General features: G+C 46.6%; 1 protein-coding gene across 2 annotated transcripts in view; it reads right to left on the bottom strand.

The window, feature by feature from the left end:
• The window catches only part of LOC147122304 (choline transporter-like protein 3), a 119686-nt gene that overhangs the window by 64093 nt on the left and 30971 nt on the right, over positions 1-24622 (bottom strand). For both annotated transcript variants that reach the window (XM_085983282.1, XM_085983281.1), the window contains exons 3-6: positions 13978-14120; positions 7641-7777; positions 5263-5356; positions 866-1035 (exon numbers count right to left, since the gene is read on the bottom strand). In XM_085983282.1, the coding sequence (XP_085839408.1) occupies positions 866-1035; positions 5263-5356; positions 7641-7777; positions 13978-14120 (544 nt within the window). The remainder of the gene's footprint in view (positions 1-865; positions 1036-5262; positions 5357-7640; positions 7778-13977; positions 14121-24622) is intronic.

Below are 24622 nucleotides of genomic sequence, written 5' to 3' on the forward strand. Positions count from 1 at the left end.
CAGTGCCAGAGCCCACTGCCCCGCCCAGTGCCAGAGCCCACTGCCTCGCCCAGTGCCACAGCTTCACTGCCCTGCTTCACTGCAACGCCCAGTGGCAGGGCCCACTGCCCCACCCAGTGGCAGGGCCCACTGCCCCACCCAGTGCCAGGGCCCACTGCCCCACCCAGTGCCAGGGCCCACTGCCCCACCCAGTGCCAGGGCCCACTGCCCCACCCAGTGCCAGGGCCCACTGCCCCACCCAGTGCCAGGGCCCACTGCCCCACCCAGTGCCAGGGCCCACTGCACCACCCAGTGCCAGGGCCCACTGCACCACCCAGTGCCAGGGCCCACTGCACCACCCAGTGCCAGGGCCCACTGCCCCACCCAGTGCCAGGGCCCACTGCCCCACCCAGTGCCAGGGCCCACTGCACCACCCAGTGCCAGGGCCCACTGCACCACCCAGTGCCAGGGCCCACTGCACCACCCAGTGCCAGGGCCCACTGCACCACCCAGTGCCAGGGCCCACTGCACCACCCAGTGCACTGCACCTTTTGCAGATAATCTTTCAAAGAACATTTGTAGAAAATTTGTACCATAAAAGTTAAGAAATAAAAGTTTTACACAGTAATTTTTGCCGATTCTATACCTTTCCTTGCTTCTACATTAGACAGTTGATTAGAATGCAATACATGACGTCAGAAGTAAATGGTCGCAGTAATTACTACATCACTGTCGCAATTATTGGTTGGTCACTATACACAGGATATATGTAACACAGCTTTCCCTGCCCTCTTCACATTTATGTCCCTGAAAGGACAAATGATAATCTATTATAAGCTACAGAGGTTACACATTCATCCAGTTCCTAACAGAGAACAATCTTTACCTACTGCAAAACAGCAGAGTCCTATAATGTATTCTTTGCTCGCCATGATGCCGCCGATGATGCGCTGGAAGAAGTCGCTCTCCTTGACCACGTTGATGAGGACAGTGAGAAAGTGGGAGTAGCAGGCAGGGCTCTGAGGAACACAGCGATTGAAGAGCGGGAACGACTTGCTAAAATAACAAAAAAGTTTAAATGTAAATAGCAAACACCTCATTATACAAGAACTCATCATTATGTAAAGAAAGAACAAGCTTGCATTTATATGGCGCCTTTCATGACTTCAGGACATCCCAATACACTTCGCAGTCAGTAAAGTACTTGATTTGAAGTGTAGTCACTGTTGGTTATGTCATAGAGTCATAGAGTTATACAGCACGGATAGAGGCCCTTCGGCCCATCGTGTCCGCGCCGGCCATCACGCCCTGTCTAATCTAATCCCATATTCCAGCATTTGGTCCGTAGCATTGTATGCTATGGCATTTCAAGTGCTCATCCAAATGCTTCTTGAATGTTGTGAGGGTTCCAGCCTCCACAACCCTTTCAGGCAGTGAGTTCCAGACTCCAACCACCCTCTGGGTGAAAAAGTTCTTTCTCAAATCCCCTCTAAACCTCCCGCCCTTTACCTTGAATCTATGCCCCCTAGTTATTGACCCTTCTACTAAGGGAAAAAGCTCCTTAGTATCCATCCTATCTATGCCCCTCATAATTTTGTACACCTCAATCATGTCCCCCCTCAACCTCCTCTGCTCCAAGGAAAACAAACCCAATCTGCCCAGTCTCTCTTCATAGCTGAAACTCTCCAGCCCTGGTAGCATCCTGGTGAATCTCCTCTGCACCCTCTCCAATGCAATCACATCCTTCCTGTAGTGTGGCGACCAGAACTGCACACAGTATTCCAGCTGTGGCCGAACCAGTGTTTTATACAGCTCCATCATAACCTCCTTGCTCTTATATTCTATGCCTCGGCTAATGAAGGCAAGTATCCCATATGCCTTTTTTACCACCTTATCCACCTGTTCCGCCGCCTTCAGGGATCTGTGTACTTGCACACCCAGATCCCTCTGACCCTCCATCTTGCCTAGGGTCTTACCATTCATTGTGTATTCCCTTGCCTTGTTAGTCCCCCCAAAGTGCATCACCTCGCACTTTTCCGGGTTAAATTCCATTTGCCACTGTTTCGCCCATCTGACCAACCTATCTATATCGTCCTGCAGATTGAGACTACCCTCCTCGCTATTTACCACCCTACCAATTTTTGTATCATCCGCGAACTTACTGATCATACCTTTTACATTCATATCCAAGTCATTAATGTAGACCACAAACAGCAAGGGACCCAGCACCGATCCCTGTGGTACCCCACTGGCCACAGGCTTCCAGTCACAAAAACAACCTTCGACCATCACCCTCTGCCTTCTGCCACTAAGCCAGTTTTGTATCCAACGTGCCAAGGCACCCTGGATTCCATGGGCTCTTACCTTCTTGACCAGTCTCCTGTGTGGGACTTTATCGAAGGCCTTACTGAAATCCATGTATACCACATCCACTGCATTACCCTCATCCACACACCTAGTCACCCCCTCAAAAAATTCAATCAAATTAGTCAGACATGATCTTCCCTTGACAAAGCCATGTTGACTATCCCTGATTAATCCTTGCCTCTCCAAGTGGAGACTAATTTTGTCCCTCAGAATTTTTTCCAATAATTTTCCCACCACTGATGTTAGGCTCACTGGCCTGTAGTTCCCCGGCTTTTCCCTACTCCCCTTCTTGAATAATGGAACTACATTAGCGGTTCTCCAGTCCTCTGGCACATCCCCTGTGGCCAGAGAGGTTCTGAATATGTGTGTTAGAGCCCCCGCAATCTCTTCCTTTGCCTCACACAGCAGCCTGGGATACATTTCGTCCGGGCCTGGGGATTTATCCATTTTTAGGCCTGCTAAAACCGCCAATACCTCCTCCCTCTCGATGTTAATATGTTCGAGCATATCACAGTCCCCCCGCCCTATTTCTATGTCTACATCGTCCCTCTCCATAGTGAAAACAGATGCAAAAAATTCATTTAGAACCCCTCCTACATCTTCTGGCTCCACACACAGATTTCCACTTTTGTCCCTAATGGGCCCTATTTTTTCCCTAGTTATCCTCTTACCCTTAATATACTTATAAAACATCTTCGGATTTTCCTTTATTTTGCTCGCCAGTGTTATTTCATGGCCCCTCCTTGATCTCCTAATTTCTTTTTTTAAGTATCCCCCTGCACTTTTTGTACTCCTCTAGGGCTTCCTCCGTCTTTAGTCTTTTGTATCTGCCAAAAGCCCACCTTTTTTTAAAAATCCATTCTCGTATATCCCGTGACATCCAAGGTTCCCTGTGGTTTTTGGAACCACCCTTGACCTTTACGGGAACATGTTGCCATTGTATGATCTCAATCTCCCTTCTGAAAGCCTCCCATTGCTCCGATGCGGATTTTCCTACAAGTAGCTGATCCCAGTCCATTTTGGCCAGATCCTGCCTTATCCTATTAAAATCGGCCTTCCCCCAATTTAGAACCTTTATTTCCGGCCCATCCCTGTCCTTTTCCATGACCACCTTAAATCTCACCATATTATGGTCACTGTCACCAAAGTGCTCACCTACTAGCACTTCTTCCACTTGGCCGGCCACATTCCCTAGAATTAGGTCCAGTACCGCCCCCTCTCTTGTAGGACCTTCTACATGCTGGCTCAAAAAGCTCTCCTGGATGCACTTTAAGAATTCTACACCCTCTGTGCCTTTCACACTCTGACTATCCCAGTTAATATTGGGGAAGTTGAAATCCCCCATTACTATTACCCTATTATTTGCACATTTCTCTGAGATTTGCCTACATATCTGTTCCTCTATCTCCCCCTGACTGTTTGGAGGCCTATAGTACACTCCCAGCAAAGTGCTTGCCCCCTTCTTGTTTTTAAGCTCCACCCATATGGCCTCATTAGAGGAACCTGCTAATATGTCATCCCTCCTTACTGCAGTAATTGACTCCTTAATTAATATTGCGACACCCCCTCCTCTTATACCCCCCCTCTGTCTCGCCTGAAGATTCTGTACCCCGGAATATTGAGCTGCCAGTCTTGCCCCTCCCTCAACCATGTCTCCGTGATAACAACAATATCATACTCCCATGTGTTTATCAACACCTTCAGTTCATCCACCTTATTTGCAAGACTCCTTGCATTAAAATAGATGCCATCCAGCCTTGCCCTTGTATATTTGCCCTGTCTACCAAGCTGACTTGTTTTTTTTCTCTATAATTGGCAGCACATCACCCCCTATTTCAGCTCCCCTCTGTATCCCATCCCCCTGCCAAGTTAGTTTAAACCCCCCCCAAAAGTGCTAGCAAACCTCCCCGCAAGGATATTTGTCCCGCTCTGGTTCAGGTGCAACCCGTCCGACTTGTACAAGTCCCACCTTTCCCAGAAGCAGGCCCAGTGATCCAGGAAACTAAAACCCTCCCTCCTGCACCAACTCTTTAGCCACGCATTCATCTGTTCTATCCTCCTATTCCTATGCAGCGGCCAATTTGCGCACAGCAAGGTCCCACAAACAGCAGTGAGATAAGTGAGAGAGAATCTCTTTTAGTGGTGTTGGTTGAGGGATAAATATTGGCCAGGACAATAGTTCTATGGGATCCTTCATGTTCACTTGAGAGAGCAGACAGGGCCTCAGGTTAACATCACATCCAAAAGACAGTGCCGCTGACAGTGCAGCACTCCCTCAGTACTGACCCGGAGAGTCAACTCAAGTCTCTGGAGTGGGACTTGAATCCACAACCTTCTGACTCAGAGGCAAGTGTGCTACCCACGGAAGACAGCAATAAATGCTAATTTTGTTAGAAATGTATTAAACTTTTGTTTAAAAATAAATTCAGATGATACATGCAAGTCGATTTAGTAACCATAAGCTGCGGATGTGCGCTCGTGCCTGTGGATCCCTGTCTGGGAAAGCACTATTCTCATCAATGCGCACTTAACATTTTTGTAGAATAAAATTCAACTCCGCTGCCTCAACGTAAATCAAAACTGCCAGTGCAAGCGCAACATTCTCGTGCATTAATTTAACAAAGGGTCAATGGAGTCACAAGCGGGCTGCGAGTCCATTCCAAGGCCTTGATGCGAATGATGGATGAAAACATATTAGAGAAGGAGACCACCGACTCCCAATAAATAGACACAGCTCTTAATTACAGGTATATAAACTGGCACAAGATTAACTTCAAAAGGACTTATCGCAAAGGAATGCACCAATAATATCAAAGTACAACTAAATTCATGGCCTCGGCTTGTCTAGGCAGGATGTGATTCTACGAAGAGTAAACAAACCCTGATTAGGGAACATAAACGACTGAACAATCTCACCTTGGAGGGACAGGTAGCTCGGGGCAGAGACGAGCTGCTTTTGAAGGTTCTGTGTAGTCGGAAATGTTTAAACTGTACACACATAAATAGGAACCTAAACAGCAAAGCAAATATCAGTTTAATCATGTCTGAACTCAAAAGTTGGGATCAGGAACTCAATTTAAGAAGCAGCCTTTAAATATTTGACTGATTAAATCTGTAAAGTGGAAGAATAGCAAAGCACAACTGCGTGGCTACATTTCTTGTCGCCACATGCCTTTGACAGAACTTTGCTGCCCAGTTCCACTCAATTTATTATACAATGAATCACAAAATAACATTGACAAATCGACCTGCCTTCAGGAAACCCCAGAAATCAAACAGACACACTCATATTTATCAGACCACAAGCCCTCTCGGCCTATTTCCTGCGAGGCTTGAAAGAACTCACTTTGAAGTGATAGGAAGAATAAAACGTGATTAGATTTTATATTAAATACTGCAGGGAAATGGTACACATTAAATACGGAATACAGACAGTTCACTGTCATCAGGTTTTTTTTGGTGGGGGTGGAATAGGACACTGGTCGTCTGAGGAGAAGCAGTGTGCAGCCACACAACACTCTGCACGGAATGGGGGTCCTTTATGAATTATTTCAAAGAGCTCTCTTCAAATCAGATTTTGAAGATACTGAAACAGATGTGTGTAGAAAACACAACTGTCTGGATCTGTTAAAATCTATTTGAAACCTGACTTTCAAGTTCTCTCCTTTTACCCGTTGGCGATTTTAATGCTCTTTTAGTTTCCTTTTGCTGATTTATAAAACAAAATCCATCTTTCTTTTGACTCTTTCAACAACAGAAATGTTCTACAAGCACAATAATTATAGCAACAGCAATTGCTGCAGCTCCCAAAAGCTCATCCGGTTGTGTGGCGCTGTACCGTTACAATCGGATTTTCAGTCACGAGTTGGTGAAGCACACGGTAAATCTACATGTGCCACTGTGCTACCAGCTGGTTGAACAGGGTGCTACAGGACAAACCAATCTACCTCCAGGTTAAAGACCACTAATGAATTTCCATAGCCAACAGAACAACAAGTATTGCTGGGCAAAGTGAATACAAAGGTGTGACGTGTGTAAACATTTTGAAGCACTTTGAAATGGCACTTGGATCACTTGGCAAGCATATCACAATTCAACAGATCACTTCACTCTCTTCAGAGTGCTGCAGGTCTGTACTTTCCTATTTCTTTACTCCCGACAACTAATTCACAGTGCACCACCTAGATAGCCTCCTTGTCTCGCCCCATAACTTAGCTCAATGAGAAGGCTAGGTGACGTAAGAAAACTACTGAGCACTTGGTTTGAGTATAAAACGAGGCTTTAATCAACTGTTTCACAACCATGAGTTTCTAGTTACATCACTAGTTCCTGGTTACAGAAACATCCTGAGCAAGCTGGGCCCACGCCCGAGTATTTATACTTTCCTTGGACGGCGCCACCAGATGGCCGCCCAGTGTTATCTCATGAGTCCTTTCTACATGAACGATAAGATTCATGACACTAGGGATGGGCAATAAATGTCAGCCTGACCAGTGGCGCCCACATTCGGAGAATGAATAATAAAAAACATCAATCACTACTGACGACGCAGACGATAAACCAGACACTGCGCACCGACCGAGGTGCTTAGTGACGAGGTATCAGGCTGTGAAATCTGGCTGGAAAATATTTCAGTGGATGGAATGTTGACCAACATGCTTGAAAAGGCTTTACAAACCGATCCAAAGAAACAGGGGAGGGATTGTCATTCTTTCATTTTTTGCGGTTGGATTTCTCTGCTGTAGGATGCTTAAAGGTTCAGACTGGTTTACATTTCACACATCACAATTTTATAAACCAGGCGTTAACATCACATGGGAAATGTAACAGCTACTGCACACCTTGTGAAATGAATGACACGCACTATAAATGTTTTTCATAAAGAAAATATTAAAGTTAGATTGCCAGATGAAAGCAAGCAACCTTCCAATGAGCTACCTATAATAACAGATGTATTTTGAAAACATTTTTTGTTGGCTTTCGACAGTTGCATTTCCTAAACTTTACACAAACATATCAGGAATCCTGACAGAACTTTACTCCGAGAGGGGTGAGGATGTGGAACACGCTACCACATGGAGTGGTTGAGGCGAATAGCATCGATGCAGTTATGGGGGACGCTGGACAAAGTACATGAGGGAGAAAAGAATAGAAGGATATGTCGATAGTGTGAGATGAAGTAAATAGAGTGGGAGGAGGCTCGAGTGGAGCAGAAACACTGGCATAGACCAGCTGCGCCAAATGGCCTGTTTCTGTGCTGTAAATTCGATGTAATTCAATGTAACTGCACTTACCATTGGACTGAGCAAACTGTTTTAGCTCTTCTAGCCCATTCAACTGCTCTTGAGGACAGCCGGATACACAAACAGACAATGAATTTATTTTATGGTTCTTGAAGTCCACATTGCAGGTGTTCAGAAAGAAGACGTGTCTATTTGGAAACAAAATACCATGTATGAAGTTTGTATGAAAAGTCGTATTTTCAATCCAGCCCAGAACTAGCTGCTTCTCAATGTGTGAGCTTGTGAGCACACTGGTTTGTCGAGTCCAACAATCGGTTTCATTGACCCAAATACACACTTCTCGTCAGTAGCAGGGCATCGTCCCCAATGTTCCCTCTAATTTTCTTTTGTACTGAGCGGGCCACGAACTCCTTTGAGCACACCCTTTTCGTCAGTGAGCAAATTTTGAAACAACGCCAGCAGCAGCAACCTCTTAAAAGCATATATACAGCAATGCCATATTGCCACCCCACCGTCTCAAATCATGAGACAATCAGACAAGGTTCAATACACTCTTTCCAGGGGAAACAGCGATTTACTTGTACTTCTTGCAATTTAGTATACTGTATTCGCTGCTCACGATGTGGTCTCCTCTACACTGGGGAGACCAAACGCAGATTGGGCGACCGCTTTGCGGAACACCTCCGTTCAGTCCATAAGGGTGACCCTGAGCTTCCGGTCGCCTGTCACTTTAATTCTCCGCTTCACTCCCACTCTCATCTCTCTGTCCTCGGTCTATTACATTGTTCCAATGAAGCTCAACGTAAGCTCGAGGAACAGCACCTCATCTTTCGATTAGGCACTTTACAGCCTGCCGGACTCATTGAGTTCAACAATTTCAGATAATTATCCCTGCCCCCATTTTTCATGCAGTATGATTTTTGCCACTCCCATTTGCAACATTTTATCTTTCCTGCCTCTTACAAAAGTACAGGGTGTTCTTTCTATTCCTTCCTCCCCTCCTAACCACCACCCCCCACCCCCGTCTCTGCACCTGCTTAATATCTGTTACATCTCCAGCTTTTTCCAGTTCTGATGAAGGGTCCCAGACCTGAAACGTTAACTCTGTTTCTCTCTCCACAGATGCTGCCTGGCCTGCTGAGTATTTCAGATTTCCAGCATCCACAGTATTTTGCTATTATATTAAGGTTCGATACAAGTTTAACATAACTTCTCTGCTTTTGAATTCTATTCCTCTAGAAATGAGCCAGTGCTTGGTTTGTACTTTTATGGCTTCTTTTAACCTGCGTTGCTACTTTTAATGATTTGTGAATCTGTACCCCTGGATCCCTTTGCACCTCTACCCAATTGGGCGCCAGCCTCGCCAGGGCGCTAAAAGTAGCGCCCCGGAAGTAGTTGCGGCCGCCCGCCGGAAATAGACTTTGCGCGCCCCAGAGGGAAGCGCGGCGCTACTGGAGACGCCCCGTGTATTGATTTCTTTGTGGGTTCAATGACGAGACATTTATGAAAGAGAATGTCTTTTAATCTAAAGTCTGTTCAACTCTTTATACAGCATTTACAGGAGACATCATGCTAGTGATGCATCTAGAACGAAACTGAAACCAAACTAAACTGCCTTGCTTGTCTCTGTCACATGCCCTCTGCTGGTCAGGCACAAGCAATCAATACATACAAACATGCTGGTAAGGCATCATAATCAAACAGGCAAATACCATCTCTATTTGCTGATATCATTACACCCCACAACTCAATATCACTGCGCAACGTGCCGCAGCGCCACACGCTGCGGCATGGCATGCTGCGGTACTGCAGGCCTTCCTCCCCTTCTTAAAGGGGAGTGGCCTGCTGCAGCGCGATCAAAGATCGCGAGTGCCGGCAAAAGAGTCCGGCACTGAGGAGAAGTGCCGGGCTCTTGGAACACAGCTGGCACTCCGCGGGGGGGGGGGGGGAGGGCTCAGGAGGCCGGGGACGGCAGCGTGGAGAGGTGCTGGCAGGCGGCCAGCAAAAAAAATGGCCACCCCGCACCTCAGCGCCTCTACCGCCGCAGGTAGGCCCCCCATAGCCGGTCACAAATAGCGACCGGCGTTAAAGCAGGGGGTGCAACTAAATTTCGCGATCGGGGCAGTAGCGGGGCACTGCGCACACCGATGATGTCATCAGTAGCGGCGCAGCGCTAACAGCTAGCGCCGCCATTAGCGTACCGCTAAATTTAGCGGGAGGCGTGGCCAGTGGCGTCCAACCCACTAAGTGCCCTCTTAAGGCGCTAACGGGTGGCGCAGCCCAGTTAATTTCTAGGCCTTATTTTCCAAGGAGTAGGTCACCTCCATATTCCTCCTATCAAAATGCATCACCTCACACTTATATTGAAATTAATTTGTCATTTACATGCCCATTCTGTAAGTTTGTTTACGGTAGAATTAATTAAAAACTTCTAGTTCATCATGTACAAACTCTGTTTAATAAAAAATTACTCGTCAGAAATGACTCGGATATAAAAGAGCTGCATAATAATGCATTAACACTTCAGAAACGTCACTCACAACATGGTTATGCATCAACAAACAATCCAAAAGCCCGAGGTGAGCTGAAAGAGGCATATCTATTCGTGCAATTTGTATTAATTTTAAAGTTTTCAATGTGTTAGCCCATCCCTCATGTCACTATAGCAATGGCTGCACAAGCAGCGGCTTTCCTATGGCGCTGACGTGCTGTACGTCCACATAAGTAATTAGAATATTAATCACAATGCAACCAGACAACCAACAAATATAAAGTGCTACAACAATACAAAAAGAAAATACTGCAGATGCTGGAAATCTGAAACAAAAAAATGCTGGAGACACTCAGCAGGTCAGGCAGCATCTGTGAAGAGAGAAACAGAGTCAATGTTTCAGGTCGATGACCTTTCGTCAGAACTGCAGTGCACTAGTTCTTTAGTTCACAGTATTAAAAAGAATTGAACAAAAACGGGCATCTGTATTTTCAACTTCAATCACTTCCGTTAATAAACGTCGTCTTCTTAAACCAGCACACCCCCGATGTAACATGTCAGAAATGCAGCATTTACTCACATGTGCAGAAAAACACACAATTTGTGTCACCAAATTAAAAACAAAAAGCAGGAAAAGCTATGATTTAACAGAAATAAACATTCATCTTTCTTCCTGGACAGAAGAACCGATCAGACTGACTTGGAAATGTTTACTAATATGTTGACGTAAGATGTTAATTTACGAATTTCGATTCTAATGTTTTTCTCTCAAACATTCTCCACAATATTAATCCCTGCTCTTATCATGAAGTGTTGAATTATTTTAGGTACTTCCCAATTAAATAGTGGGAAACAAATTTCTTTGTACTCTCAATTTTTAATCTCCTATTTCAAACATTTATACCAAATCAAAATTGTATATCAGTTCAATTGAAATATTTTCCGCGTCTTTCTCAATAAATAGTAATTTCTTCTAAAGTAGCTTCCTGCAATTTTTATACATCATTACATAACTCGTGTTTCTATTAACACTCCACTAACCATTTAAGAGAAAATCTCTATTTACATTATTCCTGGGATTTGTTAGGACTATAGAACGATAGACAAAATAATATGGTTTGTGTTTTTCCCCTTTTTTGGTTCTCTTCCTAAATGTCTTAATGATATTTTTTAAAAAGTCAATAAAAAGTAATATCTAACTTCTGCAAATCCTCCCCGCCCTTCCCCCTCCTCAACAGCATGGTTGCATGTTTGTGTAAAGTCTCTCTATCCCCACTCCCCCAGTCTCTCTCGCCCCCCGCCAACCCCGGTCTCTCTCTCTCTCTCTCTCTCCCCTCTCCCCGAGCTGGCACGGAAAGACGAATAATCAGCGCGGGGATTGTCCTGCTGAAAGGTCAAAGGAGAAACCCAGGCCCTTCCCGGCGTTACACAGCAATCCATCAACCCTCAGAACACACACTTCAAGAGCTGCAATTGCGATCGGCTCCAAGGTCACAAGACTCGCAAACGAGTCTGTCTGGATTCCCGGGGCCAGTGTGTATTGGGCCCCTTCCCCTTCCCTGCTCCCGCTACTGTCCAGCTCTCTGCGTGGTGTTTCGTTTGAACTGCGCGCGAGCATGAGAACGCGTGCGCGGCCACGCAGGCGCTCTCCTTAGAGGGAACAGTGCCCAGATTGACAGAGAGGCCCTCAGCCTAGTGTGGGGAGTGAAAAAGTTCAATCACTATCTGCACGGGCAGAAATTCACCTTGCTGACTGATCACCAGCCTCTTGTCTCCATTTTTAATCCGAAGATGGGCGTTCCGGTGATGACTGCGCAATGACTACAAAGATGGTCACTTTTTCTAGGGGCGCACCACTATGAGATTGAATATAAGGGCACGAAACAGCATGGAAATGCTGATGGGCTATCACGCCTGCCACTGCCTACTGCGGAGGAAGCACCAGCAGTGGATCCTGTCGAAATATTCCATTCGACTATAGTTGAATACCTACTGGTAACTAACGCTTGTATCGAAAAGGAAACCCGAAATGACCCGACACTGTCTCAGGTATATGATTTGACGGTGAAGGGATGGCCAGCACATGGCGACTCACTGTTGCCAGCATTCTCGACAAGGAGAGAACAGCTGTCAGTGTGCCGGGGGACCTTGATGTGTGGATCCCGAGTGGTAATTCCACCCAAGTTAAGGGATAGAGTGCTCAATGAGCTTCATGAGGGTCATCTGGGAGGGGTAAAAATGAAAAGCCTAGCCAGGGCTTATGTGTGGTGGCCGGGAATCGATAAACAAATCGAGGACCTGACCAAGAGCTGCTCAGGATGCCATAAAGTCCAAAATGCACCACCACAGGCCCCTCTACACCCATGGGAGTGGCCCTCATCTCCATGGCAATGGGTGCATATTGATTTTGCTGGTCCATTCATGGACTCAATGTTTTTAATAGCCGTGGATGCGCACTCGAAATGGCCTGAGGTCATCAAAATGTCCTCCACCACCACGGAGAAAACTATTGCAGTCCTACGGACCATTTTTGCCAGGAATGGCTTGCCAGAACAGATTTGCTCCGACAACGGACCACAGTTTGTGTCCGAAGAGTTCCGGAGGTTCTTGAAAAAGAATGGGGTAAGGCATTACACATCCGCCCCGTATCATCCAGCCACAAATGGATTGGCTGAGAGGTTCGTACAAACCTTTAAGAAGGCAATAAAGGCTATGTACAATGACAACATTCCGCTGCAGCACAAGGTGGACAATTTCCTGTTCGCCTACCGGAATGCGACACATGCAGTCACCAACCAGGCCCCAGCCATGATGTTCTTTAACCGAAGGTTAAAGATCTCGCCTGGATTTGCTCAGACCAAACGTACGAAGAGATGTTGAGAGTAAGCAATTCCAGCACATCCATGAGAAGCCAACAAGGAGCTTCAATGTAGGGCAACCAGTCTTGGCCCGCGACTACCGAACAGAAAAATGGCAGCCAGGAACGATATGCACACGGCAGGGCCCACTAATGTACACAGTGGACGTTGGGGAGAGCATCGTGAGACGCCATGCTGACCAGATCCTAGAGTCACAGGAACAAGTCAACCCCATGCCTCGCCCATACGTACCTGGTGAGGAACCCGACGTACAGGTCGCATCTACCCCAGAAACAGTAGCATCGGAAGCTGATGAACCAACCGACGACAGGGGGCCAGAATCACTTCCGCGCCAAGAGCAAGACACTCGGGAAAGGCGCTATCCAGAAAGGATCAGGAAGCCTCCCCAAAGACTGAATTTATAAATAGACTATTTTCAGCTAATGTTGCATGTTAAAAGTGTTAATTGCAATTAGTTTGATATTTAATTGTTAAGAGTGTTATGGTACTGTTAATCTAAAAGGGGAGGAATTGTAATGTATGTACCTTTAAGGGGGGGGGGAACTACTTTTCACAGCTCATGTATACTGTAGTACCGGCAGTGACCACACCTGTATATAACACTGAGTAGTAATCTGTACAGATCAGTTGCCGTCTGAGTCACGTTGAGTAAACTCCTATTGTACCGTTCTCCGCAGTCTGTGTCTTATTATACACGGACGTAACACTTACACTTCAAAAATACTTAATTGACGGTAAAGCCATTTGGGACACTTGGAGAATATGGAAGGTGAAAACACGGGCTCTGAAGCCTTGCTCGATTACCTTAGGCAGTTTGCAAGCAATCGCCCAGAGTTTTTCCTGATTTTGTGCAGGCTTTTCACCCATGGGGAAACACTGAAGTTTGGGCTGCTTGATTGGCCAGCTAGCCTTTTCTCACCAAAGTTTTTTGTCTGTTTGTAAAATGCGATGTTTCAAAAAAAAGGCAACTCGACAGTACATATACACAGTACGTAAAATCTTTTTAAAAGATACCCACTTTCTGCTGGTCATGTCTTGTCCGGACAGTGAGGCCCCCTTAATTGGAGAGTTTTTCTTTCCACAAACGTTTCCGTAGCTGTCGTACCCAAAGATTAGTCTTTCTGCAGATCCGACGGTCACAGCATAACCAGCTATAAACACCTGGGTGGAGAGATGACACAAGCAGTCCACTGTCAGTAAAGAGGAAAAGCAGTAGTTGTTTGATAGCCACTTGGAGCTCCAAATAATGTTTTAAAATTAAATTTAATATAATCCCCCCCCATACTATTTATTTTATCTCTTTCTTTACACTGCTCCTTAGAGTTGTCACCTTCTGCAATAGAAAACCCCTCAGCCCTAAACAGGGTGGGGGTCCAGGGCAGTGACGTTGTAGGAATCTACGGATTCCTATCTAAATCACTGAGGTCGAGTCAGTTCAGTAAATTAACCGAATTTAATTAAAATGAACAAAACAAAATATGCAGGAGAAATCACAAACAGGTCTGTACAGTAGCTAGTTCCACGAGGACTGAACTTAGAACCGCCCACCTCTGACGTCATGACGTCGTCACGTTTCCCGCCACTCGGGGCACCACGTGACCAACGTGATGACGTCATCACGTTATTTCAGGGTTTTTACAGAAAGCTTGTTTACTCTAGCAAACGGACCTAGGTGCTGTAACATTGCTTTAAAGACAGTTATTCACTTGTACAGGAGTTCCTTGGTGGTTTTACCACAACGTTACCCTTTCTGACAAAGTTTTCTTTTGTTCCAGATACAAGAACAATCAATCAGAATCAAATGTCTCAACACGACATGAAATATTTATCTGCACTTCAATCAGAACTCCAACATTACTCTCCACTTGCCTGGATGAGTGCAGCTCCAACAACACTCAAGAAGCTCGTCACTATCCAGGACAAAGCAGCCTGCTTGATTGGCACCACATCCACCACATTAAACATTCACTCCCTCCACCACCGGCGTACCGTGGCTGTAGTGTGTACCATCTACAAGATGCACTGCAGCAACTCGCCAAGGCTTCTTCGGCAGGACCTCCCAAACCCGCGACCTCTTCCACCTAGAAGGACAAGGGTAGCAGGCACATGGGAACACCACCACCTCCAGTTTCCCTCCAAGTCTCACACCATCCTGACTTGGAAGTATATCGCCGTTCCTTCATCGGCGCTGGGTCAAAATCCTGGAACTCCCTCCCTAACAGCACTGTGGGAGTACCTTCACCGCACGGACTGCAGCGGTTCAAGAAAGCGGCTCACCACCTTCTCAAGGGCAATCAGGAATGGCCAATAAATGCTGGCCTTGCCAGTGACGCCCACGGCCCATGAATGAATAAAAAAAAATTAGCTGGTACTATGCAAAGCAAATATTGTAAAATTTATTTTTTCAGTTCTTGCTTTACACAACACACTACTTGGAGTGTTAGAGCCATTTTTACCTCAGTTTTTTTTTTAATCCAGTCTCTTAAAAAGGAAAGGACAATTCAATTCCAACACGTACCCCTAATCTGATTGGTTAAGGAGATGCACAGTTGCTTGTCCTGTTCACACAGGTCCCAGATGCCCTTTAGAGGGCGCTGCGCCATTTCCATCTCCCACTTGCAGCAACTTGCCGTGTAAAAGCTAATAGAGATTTAACGGGCAAGAACAGATCTAACTAATGGTGGGCACCGTTCATTCACTAGCTACAGTAAATTCTGGCCCAATATTGTGGGCAGGGCAAAAACCAGATTGATCTAATCTAGTAGCACTGCAACCTCTCTTCTATCTCCCCCCACCCTCATGTTCATATTCTCCTCCTGCTGCCTCGATCATTGTAATGATCAGTAACCTGTCATTCTAGAATGGTACACTAGGTGGAGCTGTATGTTGCTGTATGTTTAGCTGTATATGTAAGAGTGGGCTACCCACGATGCACTAGGCTACCCAGAAGGCAGTAGTCAAGGTGGATGCTGTACAGAAGTCCACATGGCATGAATAAAGTGACTAGCTAGAAGCTAGCTGTTCATAATGAAAACGACTAGTTATTAATGAACATAACAATCATGACTCATCTTCTCACCACACAACCTCACCTTGACCCACTGCTTGTTGACATGGCCAATGACTCCCTTTGATAAAGCTACACTTTTCGCTCTTCAACACTGCCATCACTACAGTCCCTCCCCGGATACCTCTGCACTCCAACTACTGCCTTATCTAAAACTTGCCTTTCCAAGCTCCTCAAAAGTGTTGGTCACATCCATCGCCATGCCCATCTTTCCCATCATTCCCTGTTTTAAGCTCTTCAGTCTGGTTTTTGCCCTGCTCACAATATTGGGCCAGAATTTACTGTAGCCAGTGAATGAACGGTGCCCACCATTAGCTAGATCTGTTCTTGCCCGTTAAATCTCTATTAGCTTTTACACGGCAAGTTGCTGCAAGTGGGAGATGGAAATGGCACAGCGCCCTCTACAGGGCATCAGGGAACTGTGTGAACAGGACAAGCAACTGTGCATCTCCTTAACCAATCAGATTGAAGTACTGTTAAATGACCAGCGCAGAGTTTGAACCAGGAAGTGCAAGTTAGAATAGTAAATTCAATGTCAAATCATGTACAGAAAGCAAAATAAAGAAAGAGAGGGAAAGAAAGATTGGATTGAGAGAGAGAGAACAAACAAAAAAAAAGGGAAAATAATTGTAGTGTATGTACCCGTCTACCTTTAAGGAAACTATTGTATGTAACCGTTCACCTTTAAGAGAACTACTTTAGGTGTGGCACTACTTGTTTGGCTTCTGTATACTGTAATACCGACAGTGACCACACCAGTATATAAGTGTTGTGGCAGGATTGCTGGGGCAGATTCGCCCTGACCCTCGAATAGTAAAGACCTGTTTGTTTGTTATTCCTGAAGTCTGTGTCGTTATTAACTGTACAACCCACAGACTTTACAGTGGCGACGAGTCCGATCGTACCCTGCGGCAAGACTACCAAAGCAACGAAGAGCGTCGAAGAGAGGCAACCGCCCTCGTCGTTCTGCTGGAAGAAAACACGAGGCTGCAGCAATAGAAAGGAGGAAGACTTTAGCAACAAAAGCTTCCATCAGCAACAGGCACTGACTACCCTTCTACCACGGTGCGGAGTGAGCCGATCAGCAGGAAACAAGGCGGCCGCGGAGACTGTGAGTAGGGGAAAGTGTAAAGAATATCTGGAGGATAAGGGCTGTGCACTCGACCACGGTCGAGGGGGAGCGGAGCCGGTCAGAAAGTCGGGTCCAACGGCGTCGTGAGACAGCCGGACCGCGATCGGCGGGAAAAAGCCGGGCAGCGACCAAAGCCACGAAGCGCTGAGACCGGGAGCTGGCGCGGGAAGAGAGAAACTCAGCCGCAGCCGGGGAGGGAAGCACCGGACTGCGTGAGGGCTGGGAGGCGAACGGGAACAGAGCGTGTGGGAGAGGCAGAGCTGACCAAAGGAGGCTGCGTGAGAGCCAGTCCAGCGGCTGAACTGTCCTCCACCAACGGGGTACCCTGCGCCGGTAGAGCCGAGTGTGCGGGAGAGAGAGAGACAGAGCCGAGCAAGGGGAGAGAGACTGCGCGAGAGCCAGTCCAGCGGCTGAACTGTCCTCCACCAACGGGGTACCCAGCGCCGGTAGAACCGAACGTGCGGGAGAGAGAAAGACAGAGCCGAGTAAGGGGAGCTGTGCGAGAGCCAGCCCAGCGGCTGAACCTGTCCGTTGTGGGGAAAGCGTACCCCTTCCACCAGGGAAGAAACGCGGGAAGCCGCCATTAGGCGGCGAAGACGACAGAAGCGGGAAACCGCCATTGAAGTGGGCGGGGAGAGAAGGAAAGAGCGGGAAACCGCCATTTTCGCAGGAAAAGCCGCCATCTTAGGAAAAAAAATTAAAAAAAATAAAAATTGTGTTGTACCCAAGGAAAGGAAGATGCCTAAGCGGGGGGACATCAACGATTTTAATTCTGAGATAGAAGACTGGGCCACGTACGTGGAACGTATCGAGATACATTGTAAGGCTAACAAAATAGCTAAGGATGAAAAAGCTTTAACCTTACTTAACATGATGGGTGCGAAAACATTCGGGTTGTTGAAGCATCTTCTCTCACCAGCTAAACCGGCGGATCAGACTTTCGATGATATTGTAGCAGTGCTGAAGGATCACTTGAACCCCACACCGTTGATACTGGCTGAACGATCCAAATTCTATGCAAGAACGCAGAAGAAAGACGAAAGCAACACGGAATACTTGGTTGAACTGCGTAAGCTAGCGGAACACTGCCAGTTCGGAGGGAATCTGACAGAGGCACTGCGAGACAAGTTCGTATGTGGATTGTCCAAAGAAGGGACGCAAAAGCGACTACTGGAAGAGAACGACCTCACACTAGACAGGGCTGTCCTTATAGCTGCATCGCACGAAGCCGCAGCGAAAGGAACGGCGGAAATGCAGCTAAAGGCGGCGGCACTCGGGGTGGACCAAATTACCTCGAGGACAACAAAATGCTATCGTTGTGGGAAGACAACACACGACCAGAATCAATGCTGGGTTAAAAACCAAGAATGCAGGAAATGTGGTAAGATCAGGCACATAGCTAAGGTATGCCGGTCAGGAACAACGTACAACAATAAGGAGTCACCACAAAAATGGTACGGAAAAGTGCAAGAGGTGACTAGGAAGAGTCTGAGGGAACAGAAGTCGGACTCACACTCCAAATGCAAAGGACTGGACAGTCTGAGAATTCACAATGTGAGTAATGAAGCTGACCGACAAACTATCTGGATAACGCTACAGATTGCAAAGGTCCAAGTAAAAATGGAAGTGGACACCGGATCGGCGTTGACGGTCATGAATAAGCATGACTATAAAAAGTTTTTCAAGCATATTCCACTACGGGATACGGAACTAGTACTACAGACATACACGGGGCACAAAGTATTCCCCATCGGAAAGATAGAAGTCAAGGTGAGATACAAGGATAAAGATCACCACCGGTTGGACCTGTATGTGTTGCCTGAGGGAGGTCCACCACTTCTGGGACGGGAGTGGATCCGAAAAATAAAGATGGACTGGCATTCACTAAACACCATGACGGTGGATTCGGAAAAAGAGGATGTCAAACCGGAACGGTTGTCCAGAATATTGGACGAAGCTAAAGAGGTATTCCAGCAAGGACTGGGAACACTGCGAGGAATTAAAGCAAAGGTTAAGATTGCAGAACATGCAAGCCCAAAGTTTTTTAAGGCCAGATCGGTACCTTACGCAATACGACCAGCGGTGGAGGCAGAACTGGAAGAACTTGAACGATCAGGGGTTCTGTCAAAAGTGGACTGGAGTGAGTGGGCCACGCCCATTGTTCCCGTCATGAAGTCCTCACCAAGTAATAAGCCAGGGGGACCGGGGAAGGTCCGTATCTGCGGAGATTTCAAGATCACTGTGAATCCGGTGCTTCACACGGTACAATACCCGCTTCCGCGGATTGAAGATATCTTTGCTTCGTTGGCTGGAGGAAAGCACTTCACGAAAATAGACCTGGCTCAGGCATATTTACAGATGGAGGTCGAGGAAGAGTCACGCCAGTACCTCACCATCAACACTCACAGAGGCTTGTATCGCTATAATAGACTGGTCTTTGGGGTAGCTTCGGCGCCAGCAATTTGGCAGAGGGCCATGGAACAGGTGTTACAAGGAATTCCAAGCACGCAGTGCTACTTAGATGACATTTTAATCACGGGAAAAGATGAGGAAGAACACCTCACGAATTTGAAACTGGTACTCACCAGGTTGAAGGAGTATGGCCTTCGGGTTAATCGCAAGAAGTGTGAGTTCTTCCAAAAACGGATCTCATACTGCGGTCATGTCATTGACCGAGAGGGACTGCATAAGTCACCTGAAAAGATAGAAGCGGTCGTGAAGGCCCCCGCTCCAGGAAACGTTTCACAGTTAAGATCATTCTTGGGGTTGATTAATTACTATCACAAGTTTCTGCCAAATTTATCCACGGTGCTGCATCCGCTGAATGATCTGTTGCGGAAAGAAACACCATGGAAGTGGAGTGAGGAATGCAAAAGGGCTTTTCGCAGAAGCAAGGAGTTGATTACCTCTGAAGAAGTGTTGGCTCATTTCAACCCAGCATTACCCCTTCGTCTAGCTTGTGATGCTTCCCCGTACGGAATTGGGGCAGTACTTTCGCACAGGCTACCAAATGGCTCGGAAAGGCCAGTGGCATTCGCGTCACGATCATTGACACCCGCGGAGCGAAATTACGCTCAAATAGATAGGGAGGCCCTCAGTCTTGTGTGGGGCGTGAAGAAATTCAACCATTACCTACAATGTAAAAAGTTCACATTGCTGACAGACCACCAGCCGTTGGTGTCCATATTCAACCCAAACAAGGCCGTTTCCACCATGACAGCACAAAGGTTACAAAGGTGGTCCGTGTTACTTGGGGCACACCAATATGAAATTGAGTACAAAAGGTCCAAACAGCATGGAAATGCTGATGGGTTATCACGCTTGCCATTGCCGATGGTGGAAGAAGCGAGTACAGTGGACCCAGTAGAGTTGTTCCACTCATCCATAGTGGAGTGTCTACCGATAACAAACTCAATGATTGAGAATGAGACAAGGAATGACCCGACTCTTTCACGAGTCTATGATGTAACGGTGGAGGGATGGCCAGCACAGAGCGAACCAACACTGCAAGCATTTTCACAGAGGAAAGAACAACTGTCAGTGTGTCGAGGAACCCTGATGTGTGGATCTAGAGTGGTGATTCCACCCAAACTCCAAAAGAAAGTGCTAAAGGAGCTGCACGAAGGACATCTGGGTGGAGTAAAGATGAAGAATCTAGCAAGAGCGTTTGTGTGGTGGCCAGGCATTGATGGAGACATAGAGGAGATCACGAAGAACTGCCTAGGATGTCAGAGGGTTCAGAACGCGCCACCACAGGCTCCTCTGCATCCATGGGAGTGGCCCTCATCTCCTTGGCAAAGAGTACACATCGACTTTGCTGGTCCATTTATGGATTCGATGTTCCTAATAGCGGTGGATGCCCACTCCAAGTGGCCGGAAGTAATTAAGATGACCACCACCACGACGGAAAAAACCATCAGTGTTAAGGACTATGTTTGTTCGGAATGGCCTGCCGGAACAGATCTGTTCTGATAATGGACCGCAATTTGTGTCCGAAGAATTCAAGAAATTCTTAAAGAGCAATGGGGTTAAGCATTACACGTCAGCCCCATACCATCCCGCCTCCAATGGATTGGCTGAAAGGTTTGTCCAGACCTTCAAGAAGGCCGTAAAGGCCATGAGTAATGAAGACATAAGTCTACAACATAAGGTGGATAGCTTTTTGTTGGCATACCGGAATGCAACACATGCGGTCACAAATCAAACTCCCGCAATGATGTTTTGTAATAGACGCCCAAGATGCCGGCTGGATTTGCTCAAACCAAACGTCAGAAGGGACGTAGAGAACCGGCAATTCCAGGGCATGAATGAAAGGGCCACTAGATCTTTCCAGATCGGTCAACGAGTTTTGGCCCGGGACTACCGTACCGAGAAATGGCAGCCTGGAACTATTGGAAAAAGGCTAGGGCCTTTGATGTACACCGTGGACATTGGGGACAATATAATCAGGCGCCATGTTGACCAAATCATAGGGTCCGCCACAAATGGGCAACCGACTTCACCACCTTACCCGGGTAATGTTGAGTCTGAGATACCCAGAACACCTACTTCCGATCTGGTAATACTGGAGTCAGCTGAACCTGACACTGTCTTTCAAGCCGAATCGACTTTGCCAGAAGCACCTACTAGCCCGCCTGGAATGACGACACCACTGCGGCGTTATCCGGACAGAATCCGGAAACCTCCAGAAAGACTGAATCTATGAACTGTCTTACATAAGCTGTATATATGTTATAATGTATGTTCACTATGGACTCAGTATGTTGAAAGCTAAAAAGGGAGGATTGTAGTGTATGTACCCGTCTACCTTTAAGGAAACTATTGTATGTAACCGTTCACCTTTAAGAGAACTACTTTAGGTGTGGCACTACTTGTTTGGCTTCTGTATACTGTAATACCGACAGTGACCACACCAGTATATAAGTGTTGTGGCAGGATTGCTGGGGCAGATTCGCCCTGACCCTCGAATAGTAAAGACCTGTTTGTTTGTTATTCCTGAAGTCTGTGTCGTTATTAACTGTACAACCCACAGACTTTACAATAATCGCCAATGATTAAAAGCTAAGGAATGAGACTCCACACTTGTAAAAGTTAATTTTCAGTGCCACAGAGGTTGTTTGGCAGTAATTAAAACTCATCACGCTGTTAAAAATGGCACTTAGACTGGAATGGACAAGCCCTAACTTTCTGTGATGAGTTTAGTCCATATCTACGACATCGGTACAGGAACTTCACACCATTCAATACATTTGAAGGGGGAGCCAGACGGTGAAGCCATTTTCGTGCAGCTTACGGAGGAGCGGCACATCTCTGACAGCAATTTCCGGGTTTGTTGCTGTCTGATTTGCACATAAATAACGGTGAGGCCAACGGCAGTCAGCTTCCTATGTATGCTGACAACACCCAGCTCTACCTTTCTGTCCCTGCCCTTAACCACAATCACTACTGTGCTGTCTAATGTCAAGTCATGGATGAATGTTCTCCAACTCAACAAGGGCAAGACTGAAGTAATCGGTTCACTTTGCACCAAAAACTCTGCACCCTGCTTCCATCCCCCTCACTGGATACTCGCTCAGGCTGAACTGACACTGCACAAACTTGGTGTCCTGCTTGGCTTGCGCTCAACTTCAAACCCCACGTCTGATTCACCACTAATATTGCTTATTTTTACTTCTGCAATGTCACCCATCTCTGCCCCAAGCAGACTTTGGTGACGTCCTGATTTGACTATTCTGACGTTCACCCTTCAAACTACAGCTGGTCCAGAACTCTGCTGCCTGCATTCAACCCACAATAAAGCCCTCTCCCCAATCACTCTATTCTCACCAACACCGATTAGGTCCCCATTGCCCAACTCATTGAATTAAAAATCCTTAACCTCGACTACAAGTCTTTTCACAGCCTCACCCCTCCCTATCTCCGTAACTCCATTCTTCCTGTGGGAAGTTTAATCATAGCGTACCACATACAGGACTTCCCACAAGCATTTGGCAAACTTCTGCAAGTCACAGGATTGGAGAGTTAATCTCAAGCGTTGGCAACACATGAAAAATGATTCTGGGCTGTTGCATCTTTTAAGAGAAGATAAACATCTGAAGCAAAAGAAGATCTGAGGAGATAGCGGGTACAGGTAGACTATCCTTTATCCGCACTTCCGAAAACCGAAAACCTCTAAAAACCGAAAGTTTTTTCGTGGAGCGTAAGTCATGCGCACGACATGACCCGAGTGGCGCCAAACATGACAAGAGTAGTCCGGGAGCTCTGCCTTTCCCTGTGAGCAGGGCAGAGGGTTACAGAGTTCCCTCCTGGGTAGGAGATTGCAGGCCAAGCCGGGCAGTGTGAAGGAGGTACCGGGAGAGTGAACCCAACAGTACAGCGGCCCGTCCGATAGCTGCAGCGGCCCGTCCGACAGTCTTTTCTTCCCCCCTCCCCCCCGACCTGATTTGCGGGCCAGCTTAGTGTAGGAGTCAGCCGATATCCAGCTTTCCCACAACTGGCGGTGGCAGTCGAGCCCCAGACCCCCGCTAAGTCAAGGAATTCAGATACGGAGCAGGGGGAGCCGGAAACCTTGATCGAACGGCAGAAATCAGCAGCCGTTTTGTTAGGTTTTTTTTCTTCCCCTAGCATTTTTTTTCTTCCCCTAGCATTTTTTTTCTTCCCCTAGCATTTTTTTAAACAGTCAGGCTGTGGAAAGAGTCTCTGTAGCTTAGCAACAGCTTCAGAGACGCTTCCAAGGCAGGGCCCGAGTGTTTACAAGCTGTTGCTAAGCAACAGTGTTTGTTGTCAGATACGGAGATGAAAACCTTCTGAAATCCGAAAAATTCCAAAAACCGAAACACGGCTGGTCCCAAGGTTTTCGGATAAAGGATAGTCTACCTGTAGTAGGATTAGTTTTGGATTGCTCTGGCGAAGAGACAGCACCGACGCCATCGGCCGAATGGTCATCTTCTGTATTGTGAGCTTCTCTAGAGCAATCGGACTCACGAGTTTAATGGCGCTGTACATCATATTGATGCACAAAGACCCAACCATGATCAGAAAATTAAAAGAGGAAAGAAAGAAGTTGTATTAATATAGAGCCTTTCACATCCTCAGGACAATCCAAAGTGCTTTCCAACCAATGAATTCATTTTAAAAAAAAAGAATATTTACTATTATGTAGACAAAAACGGCAGCCAATCTGTGCACAGCAAGGTCCCACCAACAGCAATTGAGATAAGTGAGCAGGCACTCTGTTTTTGGTGGGGTTTTTTTTGAGGGAGGAATGTTATCCAGGACACTGCAAGAACTCGCTGCTCTTGAAATGGGAGAATTTGCGGACGAGAAGCCAGCTTCTTTCACATCTTTCAAGATAAATATATTCCACTGAGGAAAAAGGGGAGTAAAAGAAAAGACAGCCATCCGTGGCTTAGTAAAGTAATAAAGGATAGTATCCGACTGAAAACAAGGGCATATAAAGTAGCC

This window comes from Somniosus microcephalus, chromosome 3, assembly GCF_052327205.1.
Source record: "Somniosus microcephalus isolate GS21.2 chromosome 3, FLI_Smic_1.0, whole genome shotgun sequence".
Classification (NCBI taxonomy): Eukaryota; Metazoa; Chordata; class Chondrichthyes; order Squaliformes; family Somniosidae; genus Somniosus; species Somniosus microcephalus.